General features: G+C 38.5%; 1 protein-coding gene across 6 annotated transcripts in view; it reads right to left on the minus strand.

Moving 5' to 3' along the window:
• INPP4B (inositol polyphosphate-4-phosphatase type II B) overlaps nucleotides 1-14,949 on the minus strand; it is a 346,018-nt gene that overhangs the window by 97,752 nt on the left and 233,317 nt on the right. For all 6 annotated transcript variants that reach the window (XM_075421031.1, XM_075421033.1, XM_075421032.1 and 3 more), the window contains one exon: nucleotides 5,290-5,420. In XM_075421031.1, coding sequence (XP_075277146.1) covers nucleotides 5,290-5,420 — 131 coding nt within the window. The remainder of the gene's footprint in view (nucleotides 1-5,289; nucleotides 5,421-14,949) is intronic.

The following is a 14,949-nucleotide window of genomic DNA, read 5'->3' on the forward strand; positions in this document are numbered from 1 at the left end:
TGATGATGAGGAATGGCAGTGGGAAATCTGCATCAGGAAAGTGCAGAAAGGCAAAATTATGGGAGAAGTGAAGGGAACTCAAATTGTATCTGAAAATAAATGGTAATAGTGCAGGTAAGGAGACTGTAAATCATTAGGAAAGAAAACAGAAAGGGGACAGATTATGTATGAGAATTCAACTGAGACCAAGATCAAAGATTAAGGAATGATAACTGGATCAGAGACAAGGAAACACCGGCAGGCTAAAAATAGGATAAGATGACAGCAGATTAAAAGAGACAGGCAAAAGAAGAGTGGAAGTGAGAATAGAAGTAAAGCCTGCTCTTCCTAGAGTATACTTCTATCCTGAGCTGGAGTAGAACCCACGCAGCATTGCCAAGTATTTAAGGGCCAAGAAAACTACATTCCCTCTACTAAAATAATTGTTATTATTGTTGTAAGATTAAACTCTTCAAAGTTAGGAAATACCAGAATATAGATGCAACCTTCATCTGACATCCACCTGAAGAACTGTGAAACACACTTTGACGATATATCACATAATAGCTTTTTCCAGCTCATTAAATGTTTAGGGTCTTTGCAGCTCACTTTAGAAGCAGTGATTCAATATTTTGTTTCCAACTTTTAATTCAGTATCTGGATTGAAATATATTGCTCAAGCCTCCCACAAAGACAGGATCATTCATTTCCTCAAACCTGGCTACTGTATTCATCACTACAGTTTCTAAGGGTTTTACCGATACTTACAGAATAAATTTTACTGGCTGAGTAAAAGGTTATAATTTTATCCATTCTAATGGCAAAGAATAACTTAAGGTCAAAGCACTTACGAAACAAGGCATCAGTATGAGATATGGCAGATCTCATGCTGCAGAATACGTATTATAATGGAAGATCACATTCCATTTTGGAAGCACAGTTCTCACTGAGCCAAAAAACACCACCACATACTAACCGCTTCTGAAGTCCAACTTGCCTAGTGTTACACAGAAACTCTGTGACAGAGGCAGCGATGGTGTCCAGTTCTCCAGAAAAACATTCAATTGCTTAATCTCAATTGTCTTTTCATCTACTTCTAGGGTTGAATGAATAACAGAATATTCAGTCTGATGACTGAAATAGGGGAAAAAAAATCAGGGAAGGGAAAAAAAAATAAATCATAGAATCACAGAATGCTTTGGGTTGGAAGGAAGGGACCTTTAGAGGTCATCTAGCCAAACCCCCCTGCAGCAAGCAGGGACATCTTCAACTAGACAGAGCCCAAACCAACCTGGCCTTGAATTTTTGCAGGGATGGGGCCTCCACTACTTCTCTGGGAAACCTGTTCCCGTATTTCACCACCCTCATGGTAAAAAATGTCTTCCTTATATCTAGTCTAAGTCTACCCTCCCTTAGTTTAAAGCCAATGCTCCCTGTCCTACTGCAATAAGCCCTGCTGAAAATATTTTCCCCATCTTTCCTATAGGCTCCCCTTAAGTTTACTGGAAGGCTGCTATATGGTCTCCCTAGAGCCTACTCTTCTCCAGGCTGAACAGCCCAAACTCTCTTAGCCTGTCCTCATAGGAGAGGTGCTCCAGCCCTCTGATCACCTTCATGGCCCTCCTCTGGACCTGCTCCAACACATCCTTGTCCTTCTTAAGTTGGGGGCTCCAGAGCTGGACGCAGGACTCCAGGTGGGGCCTCACCAGAGCAGAAGGGCAGAATCACCTTCCTCGACCTGCTGGCCACGCTTCTATTGATGCAGCCTAGGACACGGTTGGCTTTCTGGGCTGCAAGTGCACATTGCTGGCTCATGTCAAGCTTTTCATTCCAAGTAATTCTCAGCAGAGCTCCTCTATATCCCCTCATCCCCCAGCCTGTATTGATAGTGCGGGTTGCCCCAACCCAGACGCAGGACCTTGCACTTGGCCTTGTTGAACTTCATGCGGTTCACGCAGGCCCAGCTCTCCAGCCTGTAAAGTTCCCTCTGAATGGCATCCCTTCCCTCCACTGGTCTCCACCTGGACATCGAGCCATTGACTGCAACTCTTTCACTGCGTCCATCGAGCCAGTTCCTTATCCAACGAGTGGTCCATCTGTCAAATCCATGTCCTTCCAATTTAGAGACAAGGGCATCATGCGTGACAGTATTGAATGCCTTGCACAAGTCCAGGAAGACGATGTCAGTTGCCTGCCCTTTGTCCACCAACGCTGTAACCCCATCATAGAAGGATACCAAGTTGGTCAGGCACGATTTGCCCTTGGTGAAGCCATGTTGGCTGTCCCCAGTAACCTCCTTGTTATCCACGTGCCTTAGCATGGTTTCAAGGAGGATCTGCTCCATCATCTTGTCAGGCACAGAGGTGAGGCTGACTGGCCTGTAGTTGCCTGGGTTTTCCTTTTTTCCCTTTTTAAAAATGGGGGTGATGTTGCCCCTTCTCCAGTCAATGGGGACCTCCCCAGACCACCACAAACTCTCATATATGATGGAGAGTGATCTGGCAACTTCGTCTGCCAGTTCCCTCAGGACCCGCGGGTGCATCTCATCAGGCCCCATGGACTTGTGCACCTTCAGGTTCCTTAGGCAGTCTCGAACCTGGTCTTCTCCTACAGTGGGCAGTTCTTCATTCTCCCAGTCCCGGCCTTTGCCTTCTGCAACTTGTTGTTGAAGACTGAGGCAAAAAAGTTGTTAAGCACCTCAGCTTTCTTCACATCCCGGGTAACCATATCTCCAGCTTCCTTCCGGAGAGGGCCCACATTTTCCCTAGTCTGCCTTCTATCACTGACATACCTATAGAAGGCTTCCTTGTTCCCTTTGACATCCCTGGCCAGATTTAATTCTCTCAGAGCTTTAGCTTTCCTGACTTGCTCCCTGGCTACTTGGACTATTTATCTGTATTTTTGCCAAGCTACGTATCCTTGTTTCCATGGATGGGTGCCTGTTTCCAAGCAGATCCGGATCTCCAGTGCAGATGCACAGGTACTTCAGAGCACTGTAATTTTTAAGTTGTTTCAAAATGGAGAGAATCACCTCAACCCAAACTCGGGCAATGTGCTAACCAAGGTAAAGTAAAAGGCCTACACAGGCTGAACTGTAAAGCAAAATCTTTCTTGGCATGAATCTCTGACAATGGGAAAGTAAAGACTGTGTTGAAATATGTTGACCTGAAACATCTGAATTCAAGTTATACTCATATCTCTAATCTTAGCATTTTCTGCCTTGTGACTGCTTACAATTTCCAGTCTCTACAATGTTCTCTCAACATTATTTTTTGCACATCTACAGCATCAAGTCAAGTCTATGCCTGTCTTGCTTTCTTATCAAACACTATAATCTTGTTTTTTAAAGTTACAATGTGTACTGTTTATAGAGAAGAACCGTCTCAAATGGGAATGGAAAAGGAACAGGGACATGTTAAAAGATGCAATGAATGTTATCCACATCCATCGTATTCCTTTGTGGAAAAAAAATCAGTAAGGACAAACTTCTGAAAGCTGTAGCAAGGGAGGTTAATCTCTGCTTCACAGAGAACTGCAATTACCTGTTGCACATGCTCTAGGAAAAAAAAAAAATCTGGTTAAAGGCAAGTAATGGGTAGCAGAAGCACATAAGAATCTGTTCTAGATTTTGTTTTACTTTTGGACAGCCAAATCCTACACTGCCTACAGGATCAAAACACAGATTTAAGGTTTTAGCCTAGCTGTACATACATATACACAGCACCTCCCCCCCCCCCCTTATATTTATCATTAAAAAATGTTAGATCTCTGTGGAACAAGTTTAAAGGGATGTTCGCTACTTGGAGGATTTATCATGTAATTTAATTTGTGATTCAATAAGAATGAAAATACGATAGTGCAGGGTTAAAAGTACATACCGTCTTCATTAGGAGGACTGTGCTATTATTTGGCTTTAGAATGTGCACATCTCCCACTGATCATAAAGCAAGTTTTTGAATATTAAAGCAACTTTTCACACAGGTTGTAAAATCAGGGGTTTTCCAAGTATAAACATGTATCTTACCGGCACCATGTTAGTAAGGGGGGGAAAAAAGTGTTGCTGAAGAAATGAGATATAGGTATGTACCTGAGTGTTGGCATGCACTGCTATGCCTACACACACACAACTGTGCGAGTAAGGCCACAATGGGAATGTTCAGAATATAGAGCAAAACAGCATATGCAAGCAATAACTGCAGCATGGTCATCGAAAACACGTATTTGAGATGGCGATCGTGACGACTGGTGTTAGAAATCTGACATCAGCAAGAAAGCAGCAGAGACAACAAGGCCTTTGCAATAATACAGAACAACTGTGCCCGTTTCCTTCCAGAACACCTCAAAACCTGGGGCAGGAGGGGGGAAGGTGCACACACTGGCAGGAAGAGGCAGAAAGGCTTGCTATAAACAGACAGAAATCTTTGTTTGCTCAAAACACAGTGTTCTTCAGGAAATAAATCCAGTAGCGTCACAAAACAGGAAAGAATTATCATAAGTTCCTTGAATGATTTGTGAACAATTGAAATTCAAAAGAAGAAATAATTTGTTCTGCAGTGTTTTGTTTTTATGAGTAAGAATGACTACAGGAGGAAGAGACCAGCTAGCTGCCTTTTCTGCACATTTGTCACTGATGCTGTCTTATTCAACTGGCACACAGACGCTACGATACGTTACAGTCCCTGACCACAGGACTCCAGCAGATATTAACTGAACAAGCACCCAGTGCTCGTTAGAATATAAGACCACTGTCTCTATATGAACAAACAGACAACACATACTGCTCTTTCTGGACTGAGGACAGACTGCCCATCCCATATTAATTATGCGCTTTTCTGGCACAACGTGGGCAATGACAACCACTGCACTAAGGATATGCAAAGCATAGCTAGATGTTGCTGTTCTCCTGTAGACTGTTACAGTGTAATGTAAGTCAGGTTTCAAGAAAAACTGACAAAACTACCTCTAAGGCTAGTTTCAGTTGGCAGATGGTATTCAATACAAGCACAGCAGCACATTGAAAGGAATGTGCAATTAAAACACACACATCCATTTCTCCAATTTTTTTTTTATTGCTGCTGTGTAACCACATACCATGTTAACTGTGAAAAACTGCTAGACTACATGAAAAAAAAAACTAGATGAGGAAATAGGGTATCTGTGAGTATCTCAGAAATACAACAATTGCAAATATTCCATTTTTATGTGGTTTATTTCTGTTGAGTAAGCCAGTATTTAATAACAATCAATCTAATTAATTCTTAACTGCTCCAGAAGAGGAGGGGCTACTTGCATAGCATCATAGATTCACACCTGTATGCTTCCCAAGCTCTGCAAGAGTATCCTGGTACATGCTCAACATCTGATCACAGTGAGCAATAACACTTTTGCGCATGTTGTCCCAGTGAGGAGCAAGTTCTCCCAAGTCTTTAAGTTCCTGATTCCTGTATCAAAAGGCAAAAAGAGAAAGCACTAATTAACTCATTAATGCATTAACATTCATCCAAATTGATCCAATTAATCTAAACCCAGTTTGTTAAAAATCATCAAAAGCACTTCCTAATTGAAATAACATTAATTCTCATGACGCTTGTAAAATCTGCTGGTTTCAGCTCTGTTTTTCAGCTACACAATAAAGAATGTCAAATCAGTGACTAATACAGTAATTTGTGTTCAAAACTGATTTGGTACAAATGTAAACTCAAATACTATTTCAGTTTCACTAACAAAAGCCTGCAAACTCAAATACTATTTCTTGCCTGGAGGTAAGCAGGCTTCCAAGCTCCAGAGAGCTGTGTTCACAGCAAGTAACTTTTTGTGCAGAAATATTAAACACCTTTGTAAAGAACACAAAGTTTGCTCCTTTTCCAATGCTTGCAGAATAGCTGTTTTGATACACTCTACTCTTTGGATACTTTCATACACATCACAAACAGTTCTAGCAGTGTTTCTACAAATGTCAGTTTAACCAACACACCAGCCCTCACCACATTTCTTTGGTGTTAAAGACAAAATAAAACACACAAACCAAAAAAACCCATCGGTCCCCTAAAACTTAATCTTCAGCCTTACAGCTGTGTTCATCAGGTCAAAACAGCAGTGCTATGGTAACCAAACATGTCACTGAAAATCCAAAAGGAAATCCTTTAGCAAATTATCAATTTTCCTGTACACTCTTGAGAGCTGACCTGAGTGAAATAGAGATCACTTTCATTTCCTACACAAACAAGACTGGGCTTTCTGTTTGTTTTCCCCGCTTGCAAAGTAAGCTCGTCCTACATCTATCCCAGAGCCACTCTGGACGACCTGTTTTTAAAGAAAGAGAAAATGAAAGATCTCGAGTTTTCAAACACTTGGAGAAAACTTGTGCAACATGACAAACTAGTTTTCCTTATTTGCCTCAAACTAGCAAGCAGACTGTTTCACTGCAATTTTTGGAAGTGTCAGGAAAGACTTTCCAGAGGACAGTTCTTGCATACAGAAAAATCACTGAACAAAAAGGAAAAACAGGAGGAGAGGGGACAGAAAGGGGGAGAAAAAGACCAATGCGACTGCTGCACAGGTCAACCTGTTCAACCTCCCTCCATCGATGCAAACTGGCAATGCTGTAGCATAAGAATCGTCAGCAGTAAGCAGACAAAACCACCATTTTCAACCACCATCTTCCTTGCAAATTTTTAGCAGCTTACAAATGAGACATCCCATTAAATTAAAATCTCAGGGCTTCCTCCTAAGAAAAGCTTGTAAGATTTGGCAGGGTATACGATTTTATTTATTTGCAGTGAAGATATTTTGACCCTTAATATTTATGTTGTCTTTGTTAATAGTTTTAGGAACAATGTTTGGACCTGGCTGAGCTCCAGAACTTTACTGCTCCTGCTATACAGGAATACAGTACTCTGCAGAGACCGGAGAAATACTACACAGTGAGAGGTGGGCATATCAATATGCCACATTCAGAGCCCTCTATCCCACAGAAAACCCACCGTTGGGGCTCTGCTCTTCCACCCCTAAGACCACTCCTGGAGCTGCTGGCCCCATGCTCAAGCCAAGCAACAGCAGGAGTAGAAACCCCTTATCTCAGACTAAAATATCCAACCAAAAACCAAAACTGGTTTAACCGGCTGACTATGACTTAACTCCATTGACACCAACAGCAACAGGAAGGGAAAACTCAAATCCTACCACATTAACATGTTCTCAAGGAATGTCAAATCCTGCTCCTATTGTTGTTGACAAGGCTTGTATTTGTTTCATCTCAGAAACATGTATGCACCACTGAAGTCAAAATACAGCCACTAGTATGCCATAAAAAGACACATCTTATCTGCAATATTTTAATAAAGTTAGCATGCAGTTTTATAGTAGTCCAGAGCATATATAGAACGGAAACTTTACTACCTTTTCTAAATTTATTTTCATTTAAATATACAGTAAAATCAAAACCATGGGATAACAGGATTATATGTCATAGACACTATTCCTCCAAAAATAGCCTCTTGTACATTTTATATATTTTTTCAGATGTAAACATGTGAGACACAGGATTTCAATATTATTTGTGTCTTGTGACTTCCTACGATTTGTCACTGCTGTTGATGACTCAGTATAACTCTGAGTTATGGCTGAAAACACAATCATCTTTCCTATAGCTAAGCTCCATCAACAATATTCCATAGTACCAAGCTTTATTATAATTTTTGTGCAGGGCCTCTCATGAAAGTAAACAAACAGATGTCAGCTTTCACTGAGAACTTCCCATTATGGTTGGAAGCAGTTCCCCACTAGAAAAATTAAAATCTACTTGTTACCCTTTCCTCAAAACTCTTTTCTGCCACTATGGCAGAAAAATTCAGTACTGGATCCTGATCTGCTGAAAGCACTATATACAGCACTGATGGTTAGTATAAAGATTAATGATCATTGGTGCTAACACAACACAATTTTAAAGAGGTGAAAAATTCTAAGAATAAAACTTGAGACTTCTCAGGATCCCACAGCACCTTTGGAGATGTCATGAACCTTCATTTCAGGCTTCTATTTAAAAACCAACAACTTCTTTTGCCCGGAATGACTTACAGATTTTACACAGCTGCAATTCATGGGCACTTGGCCTTTTAGGGGACTTGAGCTTTACCCAGCCTTCCCCTGCTGATGGAAAGCACAGTCATTGTGCAAGCTGTTGGTGACAGGCAGGATGGTTTGGGAGGGCCTGTGTCTAGACTGAAGTATCTGTGCTTTTCTTTTCGAATAACTACATCAGGGCAACCAGTGATCTGTAAACACTACATGACTGGATACATTTCTGAGATTACTAGCAATTAAATACTGTTGCCATTAGACTTGAAGTAAAAGTACATGCATTTTTTTTTTTTGTTCCATGAAAATGTTCAATGAAGCTCAAATGAATATGCCACCTTTTGATTTATCAACTAGTGCTTTTATTTTTTTTTTTTTTATTCTTAAGAACACCTTAGCTGCATGACGTAGTAAATTACTAAAAGTACCTGGAAGAGGCACAAAGTATTTCCTGTATTACGCATGCTGATAATTTCTACTTAAAGAGTCTCTGCTTTGTGGTATGCACACTAATGACCGTAGTAACAGAAAAAGTCTCTTTGTCATCACTTTGGGTATGAGGATATAGGAACAGTTTAGAAGTCCAAAGGAAATATATTCAGTGATGAAAATGCAAAACACTGAATTCTGTAAGTAGTACTTTGAATGAGTGGTATGCATCATGTTCAGAAATTCTTTGAAGAAAGTCCTAATGCTGAAATCATGTCCCCAACAAACTTGCTTTTGCAAAACTACCACTAGCGTCAACAGTCCAGACACCATTGTGGAAAGCACAGTGAAAACCTCTGGTCAGTGACAATAAGATCAAAACAAAGAAAAAAACAGCAGCAAGATATTAAGATGAGCAAGATGAGTGAGAAGGGAGCATTCCCTCAAAGAATTTTTTTAGATTTGATTATTCTGTCTCAGAAAAGGGAAAAGCAGGAATAGCCGTTTGCATCATTATAGACACAGCTCAAATCTTCACAAACAGAAAGAAGAAGTTGAAAAGATCAGTGTAATTATATGAAGAGGAGATAATTAAGAGGACATATGATAAAAACACATAAACCACAAATGCTGTATGAAGAGAAAGTAATAATATTTGATTAATTCAGCTTCAAAAATCCCGTGATGCATTTCCCAGTGAAGCAAACATGACAAAACACTGAAAAAGGGAAGCGATTTTTGCCTCCACCAAGTAAAATTAGCTTCTGAAATCCACTTTCACTAAACATCAGAAGCAAACTGCCTAGCAGGATTCAAAACAAGATGAGGTATTTCTGCAGATTATATTTGCAGAAGTGTTATAATATTAGAAAGGTGAAAAAGTTCTGGATATTTATCAAACAGGAGCTTTGGAGTAAACACACACCATAAGCTTTAGGGCATGACTCAATAACTCAGCTTCCTTCTAAGGAAAGGAGCACAGGAATTATTTTTCCTAACAAATTTTACTTTAAACTGTACATGTTTATGGATAACCATTTCATCTTTTTTTTGTAGAATAGAAGCAGATAAAATTGCTCTCATTTCTCTTTAACACTAGTTATGGTCCTGCGATATGCAGGCAATAACTCATTAAAACAATATAACATTCTCTCCAGAAATAAAAGAATCACAGCCTTTTTACGATATTGTTTCTAAAATAGACAAATAATTACTAAGGAGCATTCAATTCCTTCAGGGGAAGCTACCACAAATATGAATAAAAGGACATTTTTCTTTCTTTCCTAATAGTTTTCATTTAGAAACTCTTGAAAACAGTTGCTGTTTTTCTCTTCTTACAGAATTTCCTGAAACTGCTTCAGGTTCTAGTAAACCTGACCTGACAGGTAATTAAAAACTAAAATGTAAGTTGCGCCTACCTTTTGAATGCTTTAAACATTTAACAAAAAAACAAACAAACCAAATCAAACACAACATCCCCCAAAACCAAGCCACCAAACACATTAAAAAATATTTTAAAAACTGTTTCTTCTATGTATATGTGGAGCAGAGACCAGAATTTGAAAAGGCTTAAGAATATTTTATACTGTTCGTAAGAGTTGCAGTTTTTAAGTTCCTTTTGCATTTCTATCCACCACTATCCCCTTTTTATTATCCAAAAGTGTAGACAATATACAAGCTAGATTAAACCCATGTCTTCCTTCCTGCCTTAAAACTCTTTCTCTTTCTTGGATATTTTATTATCTGAGTTTATCTCTGAAAGACTAAAGGTCTTCAAGCAGCATGATCATTTGAGGTTGATTCTATGATTCTCATTTAATAGCAGCGGATAATTCTCCCGCATCATGACTGCAAAGAGTTCCAAAGCCAGTAATACTCAGAATGGCATCTGTGGATTTTACACTTTAATCCTAAATTATATTTTAGTAACTAGCAATAGTGTATAGAATTGTTTTACATGTTTTTCTGTTAGCTTTTTTTTAAATTTTACTGTTTCATCAGGAAACACTGGAATCAGCCTAAGACAATGTTGGTTCAGCTCTATGATAAATCTAAAACATTTTACTTTCATAGTTTATAACTTCATTTCTTGCTTTTGGCTTGGAATTATATATGTGGCAAGATTATTCACATTATTAATTGCACAATTACTCAAGCATTTAAAAAGTTTTGTGGGTTTCTGTTTTCTGTTTTCCCCAATTTATTAATCAGTGCCTCACTCAAATGAAATAGTGAGGATCTTTATGACGAGCAACATAATAAAACTGTACCAAGCTTTTTTTAATCACCTTAATGCCTTACCACCTCTAATTTATATTCTCTGCATCCCCACTGACATGAACTGACAAAACTACACCCGACTTACTGTTATTAGAACCACAGGTAAGTACTGGTAAGTGCAAAATCTGTAGTTAAGAATGTAAATATCCAAATGCATTTTTGATGAGAGAATTTGAGTGTGTTAAAATAACTATAATCTTGAGAAAAAGATTATTCTTTGCTTTGGTTTGGTATTGTCCTTCACTTTAACTTGGAAGGCTCTAATAAAACCTCCAAGTTACATCATTTGCTTAGTATGGACTTCCTTAAGACCGGGGCGTGCTGTGCACAAACGTAACACCTGTAAATTTAAGCAGCCAGTCTCTGAGAAGCATTGCTGACTGGTACAGAATGATTTTTCTAGAGTCTCAAAACTTTGGTGGATTTTGCCGAAAACAACAAAAAACCCCTCACTGACAGGACAGTCAGCACTTAAGTTACTGTTTTCTAGTTTTCAGCACTGCTGAATAATAGGTAATGTTACGTAGTGGTTACTACCACAAAACAAATCAGGTAATGTTACTCCATTCCAACGCACTACAACTGCAAACATCCAATATCAAGTAAAGCCCAGCAAACTGTACTTCGTTAAGTCTGATACGACAACTCCTGTTTGATTTTCAGAAGCCATCTTTTCCAAAATTCGTTATGAATAGCGAAATCAAGAGGACATACATTAGAATGTATTTTATCCTTTAGTTTATAAACTAATGTTTTTTAAGCTGATCATGTTTGAAGGAGGGCAATTGTCTAAACACTACTGACAAAAATTCAGGTTACACTTACATTCATATACTTGCATTTCTCTGTGCAATAACTGATGAAGACTATGAAAAGAAAGGTTTTGTATCCTTTTTGATGCATAATGGGGTAAATACGGCATATGCATGTATTTGAGCTATGTTTTACTGACATGTTTGGGGATTATTTAAGTCTTGAAAACATTACTTCTTTGAACATTTGTGCTAGATAGTGACTTGAAGTAAGGTTTTGAAAGTCCTTAAGTGAACAGCATATTAACAGTGCCTGTCTAAATGTGGTTAGTTCAAACAGCTTCAAAAGTCATGGTAAGTTTACTCAGAATAACTTTTTTTACACTATTACCTCTAATCAATACAGTGATTTTGCAGTGCAATTGCTCAAAAATCTGTCATGTAAAAAATAATATTCAATGCCTGCTCCCAATATATGGCATTTCTGCCCGGGTCTCCACTTCTCTATACAAGTTGTGTATTAAAAGATAGTAGAAGATCATACATCTTTCAGACAGTCTGTACTTTGTTCTCATTCTGTAATGTTACAAGAAAGAAATCAGAAAACAGACAAACAGCATAGATTTGCACAAGAAAAGGCTACTAGAGTTGGGACAGCACAGCCATTCCTCATGCAGAAAGGAAGCCCGAGTGTGCTTTGTACTCTGGGGAGAGGGTTCAAGGAAAGTTCAGCAGTTTCTCCTTGAAATCTGTTCATGGGTTGTGACCATAAATGCCATGGTCCAAATTCAGCTGTAAGTAAGTGGAATTTCCTTTCAGCCAAAGCTGAGTTTGGTTCCAAGAGACTCAATAGAGCTTCAGTGGCAAATCTGAAAGACACGTGTACTGCTACTTCTACTACAGTCTCCTAATTCTCTTGCTGTGCTGATCTAGTGTGACGAAAGTTACATCTACAACTGCAAACTTAGATTACATGGGACAACCAACTTTCTGAACAATTACTGTAAACTACTAAGTCTTTTTTATAATCATTACATTCGAAGAACTACTTGATTAATCTTGCACAATAGATGTAAAATATCTGGACAAGATTTGTGTAAAGATATATTAAAAACAGGGGAAAGGACTCCATGGAAAACCTCGAGGAGGAAACAGAAATAATTTCTTAATAAAACCCAGCAAAGCAGACTGTATGACCCTTATTAGGACAATAAAAATGACCACATAGCTCCTATTAAAAATCCTTCCAGGAAGGTTTGAAGGATAAAATCTTTCATGCACGCATATCTTTAAAAACATTATTCCATGCTGAAAAACAAAGTGAAATATACTTAGAGGTTACATATTTCATAGTATCACATCAGTAAATGAAAAAGTTTGGTTAACAATGAACACTGTAGTTTTATCAAGAGATAAACAATCTTAAGAGCTATGAGAAAAGGGAATTTAAATTACAATTCAAAATCCAATATTAAATGGGATTAACACTTCACTTGGATATTGTTAATAGGTAATTGCTTCAGACCTGACTATATTTAAGCCACAATAGGAATAAAAAGAAACAGGCTGAGGATGATAAGAAGTGGTCTCTGAGACAAAAATATATATTTTTTTTAATACTAACTGGGGAAAAAAGATGCAGAGAAGATTACTTCCAGAGGAGAACAGCCTCAAAATGGTACAGTGTAAGTTTTGTATGAGTTCAAAAACTAACATAACAATATCCTCCTAACATCGTTTTACTACTTTATAAATGTAAGGAGTCCACAAGAGCACATATCTTTGCAATTATTTCAAAAAGCAAGGCCTACACCAAGCTGAAGCTCCAACCTACATGCTTATACCATGATGGGTGACACAGATGCCCCTATTCCCACCATCTGCTAGTATTCTGTCACAAGGTGTTGCTTTTCTTGGTTGGTCTTACCTCCTCCACCAGATTGATACAACCATTTTGTCTGTCTCTCTCTTACACCCACATTTTGTACTAGGCTTGAACAGCTAAACACTTTGCCAGTCAGGAAAATCAGAACGACTTGACTCAATCTTTGAGGAACTTTTACTTATGTTTCTTTCTCATAGCTTTTCTTTATTTTGGTAAGTACTGGATAATCATTAAAAAAAACAAACCACGGCGATTCTTTGCTATGGTTTTATCCAAGGAGGTGAATGCTGTATTATGAAATAACAGCAAGCGCTATTACTTGCATTATGCCTTTGAAGAGAGCAACGCAGTAGTAGTAAAAGTGGTTAAAGTAATCCCCTAACATTTAAAAGGCATTTACCCATGGGGCAAATGAAAATCTGGGAAGTGGATGAACTGTGCAAGTCAGCACAATCTATTTTTATTGCTTACTAAAAAAGCCTCACACATTAGTATTCTCAAACAAGATCAGGCCATAAATGCCTAAACACAGTATTAAATGAATAAAATAAAGTATTATAACAATTCATATGATTTTTATAACCCTTCATCACCATGCATAAGTATGTATCAGTCCATTGACTTTATTAAAAGCAAGATTCTGTTCTCCCACATGCTGTTCTATTGGCATAAAAAGATCATACAGAAGCAGCAGATGGGGTGAATAAAAAAAGAAAAGAATCTCCTATTGCAGGACAAACAACCCACTGTAAACAACCACAGGCAACCCCCTCTGATGGAAGGAGTTGCATGGAAGTGCACAGAATCGCTTTGGGATGCACACTAGCTCAGTGTGGCTCTTATACATGAGAACAGCTGCCCACCTAAGTGTGAGGCAACTTTCACAGGGAAAGAGGCAATATCTTCTTCTACACCACTCATTATCATTAGAAAAAGAAGGTATGCTTTCAGGAAAGCCCTGCTTAAAAGATTGCTTTTCTCTGCAGTTGTATCAACACAGTTTACAAGTATTCCAGGACAGGGTGTCATTTTAGTCGTTGCACTGGGAATTTGGACATACAAAGAATTCTGGGGCAGTTGTGCTCCCTATTCTCCTTTTTCCCAGGCAGTACATATTGTAATGATCCTCAGATGTCCCTCCTGGTTACAAGATCAAACATGGACAAAGGTTTCAAACTTCTGTTACTTTGGTATCCTTTTCTTATGCCAACTGCTTTACATTCGTTAGAGCAATGTGATCTGTATTTACATTGCTTCTTTATTGATGACAAACATGTCATTTTCCAGTGCTTGAATAATGTTTGTCTGCGATATCAACACTACCCAGACACGAAGCCAAACACACTACCAATGTAGTTCACGCCTTTGTCATGTATTATTTCTTTATAAATACAGCTTTTCAGAATATTTATAATGTTAACCAAATGTTGATGCTTACACATTTAAAATCACAACTGCATTTCTAGCACAGTTCATTGCTTTGAACTTCTGAAGTCACTGGAGTCCTAAAAAATCTTATCAATTCTGTTGTTTAGTTACAGCTGTAAA

The sequence above is a fragment of the Opisthocomus hoazin genome, chromosome 5 (assembly GCF_030867145.1).
Source record: "Opisthocomus hoazin isolate bOpiHoa1 chromosome 5, bOpiHoa1.hap1, whole genome shotgun sequence".
NCBI lineage: Eukaryota > Metazoa > Chordata > Aves > Opisthocomiformes > Opisthocomidae > Opisthocomus > Opisthocomus hoazin.